This window comes from Argopecten irradians, chromosome 4 (assembly GCF_041381155.1).
Source record: "Argopecten irradians isolate NY chromosome 4, Ai_NY, whole genome shotgun sequence".
In the NCBI taxonomy this organism is placed as follows: Eukaryota; Metazoa; Mollusca; class Bivalvia; order Pectinida; family Pectinidae; genus Argopecten; species Argopecten irradians.
The window spans coordinates 10,395,567-10,399,976 of NC_091137.1; the positions used below are offsets into that span (position 1 = coordinate 10,395,567).

Consider the following 4,410-nt stretch of genomic DNA (forward strand, 5'->3'; position numbering starts at 1 on the left):
TTCTGGTGAAGATACAATAACAAGCAACAGAATAATATATGAAACAGTTCAATAGATATGAATTAAATAGTGACGATAAAGTCATTGATCTTATGCGCGAATTGTAAATAAAGATAATTTCATATTTGAAATAAACGCGAATAAACTGAGTCGATTTCGTCAGGAATGACCATTTGGTAAAATCGCAAACGAAAAAAAAGAAAATGGAAATGAAAAAAGAAATGAGATGTCATGTTTGCTTATTGAAGACAGAGTGACCGAGTTCAGTCAGTACGTCACGGAGAGCGCTGGAATGGTCACAAAGTAGAACAGAAGTGAACTATATACATGTACTATATAACATATAACAGTATTATGATAAGTTGTGATTATGTTGAGATCACGCAGAAATCGATCTATGATCGACGTGATATACCATTAACAGTTCAGTAGGTCACGTGATAAGGTTATACTTAGACCGTGATGTTCACGCACATTGTCTTATCATTTCCCCCACGCATGTATCTATAACACGAACTCAATGTAAGTACACCGGTCGACTAACGGCATTGTTTACACAGCCAAATGCCACCTTAGCGAACCACTTGTGCTTTTTACATGTTGATGACCATTCGGTAAGTTTTGAAAAAATTGAAACATTATCTAGTTCATATATTAATGTAGACCTTACTTTTAGGTCACAATATCATCATAAATTGTCTCCATTATTAAATTATTTTTCGCTGAAATGAGACAGATTTATGCAATATGAATTGTCAGGACATGTGTTTATTCAATAGTTTAGTATGTAATGGAAAGAAAAGAGAAAAAGAGAAATTCCGCATCACCTTATTGCGATGGTTAAGAAATTACACACAGTAAGAATATTTTGGAAAACCGATTGAAGACTCATTTATGAGAGATATTTTCCTTCGAAGCAGATGGGTAATGCAAACATTTTCATGCTATTTTGCCGTAATCAAAACATATATTTCATTTGAATATTTGCTCTCGACATTTCATTTTTAGTGTTTCTATCTTTTCTATCAAAACCTAACACTCAATGAAACAGATTGCTGCCCTTAAAGTTGATGAGTACCCTTATTTAGAACTTTGTTACTTTTCATTATTTGGTTTAAAAGCGTCATATTCTCAAAACGTTCTGTATGTTTAAGTCCAATTGGTAAATGTCACTACACTACAATACCAATAGTATTTTTCATTTTTTTTTATTTATCTTTTCGTTTTAAATTATATTTGATATTTGTAAGACTTTTATCAATTTGTTTCGACACGGCTATTATTTGTATTGTGACAATGGAAGTGAAAGTGTTTTACATACATCAAATATTTGCTTTCTTCGAATTTTAGCGAGTCGTGGCTATCATACTTACGGTTTATAGTAGTTTATTTTAAACTAAACATGTAAAAAATTTTCATGTAATTTTCAGTTATATTATACTTTATCTTCATTGTTCTATATTGTCCAGTGTAATTTTGTTTAGTCGAAGTAAAACTGCTCAGAATCATCTGGCCAATCTCCCTACTTTATGGTATACCACCTCCTGCATTGGCTCCCATGATAAAGTAATCACGATATGTTTTACCTATGAATTCATTCCGTTTTATTGTAGTTCTAACTACATGTCCACGCGGCTATAGAACAATGCCCTACTTATGAGCATCTGAAAGTGTCTTATAAGGTTATAGGTCAAAGTATCATACCACACACTTGATTTCATGCTGTATTCACAATTTTCAATCGATTATAAGTATACCATAAAATACACTTAAAATGATCTTTATTCTCTCCTGCACACTATCCTTATCGTCAAGAAACAAGTATAGCTTCTATCGTAAAATGATAGATATACAGATATACACATTTTGGACGTATTGGTGTAGATAGCATGCTAAGGTAACTGCCTAATTCAATGTGAAAAAGTTAAATTTGTGTGTCATCGTATTTAACAGACGAAGACATGATGTTGTCATCGCTGCTCCTCTTACTGGTCCTCAGTGCCGTCTCCAGCAGTACCAGTCTTCAAGGCTCCCTCAGCTGTCTCCTTCGCTGTCAGTTTAACACTGACTGTCACTGTAACATACAACTAGACCAGTTAACAGGTAGGTAATGTTTCATACTTTGTAAGGTACTTTTTGACAGTATGTTAACAAAAATACAACGAAGATGCACAAAGAAACAAATTATGGATTGACGAGAAGGTATGCATAAAATGTGAAGAGAAATACAACACAGAAACTCCGTTGAGATCATAATGTCGGCCTTACTACTTCTCAAATCTCCATGGATCTACAACACTCGATTTATCTGCTGGCTTTCGTAATTTGCAATTTGATGAAAATAATGATGATTGAGGAAAAAACCTTGAATTTCGAAGTTGGTGCTAAGCGTTAAATCAATAATACAAGAGAGATTAGTTGTAAGGTTAGGTCGTCCATTAAAGAAAACTACATAGGCACTAGATATATAGTAGTTTAAGAATGAGTGTCAGAATGTTTAGGAACTTCATCAAAATGTTGGCCATATGTAATAGATGTTAATGAAATAGAACTCGGACGATCATTTTACATCGCTTTCTTTTGTTGATCATTTCACTCTCCTTTGTTTCCATAACTGACACATGTGTTACTCTAGAGTAATTTTAGGGGTCTGTGTTCTTCATTATAAATAAAGTTGTACTAAGGTAAGCGTGGTGCACTCCATTATCAGACAAAACCTGAATTCGTACGTCACTTTCCTAAGTTTTCCATTTTTAGAGGCTTCAACAGGTGTCCTTATCTGGACGAAAAGTCGCCCAGTAATCTAATGTGACATACACTATATAGTGACGTCAATGTCATATAAGTCGTAGCGATTTTTACTTAACACGTACTGATGTTTAGATCAGCATTAACAAGACATGCGTACTTCTCGCAGCGTAGCTTCTGAACCATCTCCTTTTTTCAGGAATCAAACGAACGACTTCATCGTTTAAATCGAACCATTGATTTTACTACATTGTAAGTTACTGGTTTATCTCTCTTTATGACGCCGCCTTGACCATGGATCAAAATAGTGTATTCACGTTGTTTCTAATGATTTATACACATTCTATTTAGTGTTACTACACTGACATATACAGCCGAATCACCACCTAAAACACATACTATTTCATTATACTGACAACGAAAGAAACAGGCGTACAGAAATATACCACATAACATGTTGAAATAACCTATCAATATTTTTTTGCTTTCTGTTATTTATAAAGTATTTCTAGACAATGATACTAATAATCCAATTAAAACTATTTACAATAACGTGTTTCAGGTTTGATAGAGAGACAGATTCACCATCATCACCACCACCACACCAACCATCCCGAGGAAACAACGACGCCATCAACACCCGAACCGGAAGTAACTCCAATACCCATGCGCATGGTGAAGACAACTACTGTTGATCCAAAGCTGAAAACTACCACGGACATATGTGACACGCTGTGCAAAATACAGTTGGGCGGGGACGCCTGCGATTGTAGTCACCCGGTGTTACCCGGGCGACGTTAATAAAGAAATTGATAGAAAACAAACATCGCGTTAATATTAACATTAGTTGACGTTTCTGATAGAAGGATCCCGCAAAGTGGGATCGGTTGTAACGAATATTTGAAATAGGGCGGAGTATAGCCAACTGCAATGGTCACAAAATGTTAGCCTCTTAATGGATATTTGATTAACTTTTTTATCAGTTATTTTTTATTCATTTATCTATTTGATACCAATCTATCCAAATGCGTCATAAGCCCTCATTAGAACACTTGTTTTGATTTGGTCGTAGACGTGACCTCCAAGCAGAATGATCCAGAATGACTATAATATCTTTTGGAATCTCTATGTTCTCAATACAAAATGATCTTGAATGAAGGTCATGATCAGACTTTTCAACCACTTGATCACCTACACCCCATATGCTGAAGTCCAATATCGGTAGTGACTTCTTAGTTATGATGTTATTCCGTTAAAACTTGATGAAAGTTTTCATATCATTCTACAATACCTGAAATGATGTTATTGAAATGTTTTTATTCGAGCCCTGTTAACTTCGTGGGTTATATATGGTATGCTGTTTTCCAAAATGTAAACTGATCAATATTTTCTTTTTGAGCCAAGTGTGTTGACAAGATTGTACAGGATTTATGTTGTTTACAAATATGTATAGAGGTACAAGTTTATGTGGAGTACAGGAAACAGACATTTTATTTCATTACCGACTTATCTTTTTCAAAATGTTTCGTATAAACACATACTATTTTGTAATATTGAAATATCGCTACAAATTAAAAGAATGCTTCATCTTGTGACTCCAAAGTATCGCTTTTTCAGCATTAAGCTATATACCTAGATAAAGTGATATGTTTATGCATGGTT

At 34.3% G+C, this 4,410-nt stretch overlaps 1 protein-coding gene across 1 annotated transcript; it reads left to right on the forward strand.

The window, feature by feature from the left end:
- Positions 1-492: 492 nt before the first annotated feature.
- On the forward strand, positions 493-3,572 carry LOC138322391 (uncharacterized). Its single transcript, XM_069266428.1, has 3 exons — positions 493-614; positions 1,954-2,103; positions 3,311-3,572. The coding sequence occupies exons 2-3, from the start codon at positions 1,962-1,964 to the stop codon at positions 3,547-3,549; spliced, it is 381 nt and encodes a 126-aa protein (XP_069122529.1). The 5' UTR covers positions 493-614; positions 1,954-1,961; the 3' UTR covers positions 3,550-3,572.
- Positions 3,573-4,410: the final 838 nt, after the last annotated feature.

Coding starts and splice junctions, on each gene's coding strand:
- LOC138322391 (XM_069266428.1), top strand. CDS start 1,962: ATGATGTTGTCATCGCTGCTCCTCTTACTGGTCCTCAGTGCCGTCTCC. Junction 2,104..3,310: donor ACAACTAGACCAGTTAACAG/GTAGGTAATGTT, acceptor AACGTGTTTCAG/GTTTGATAGAGAGACAGATT.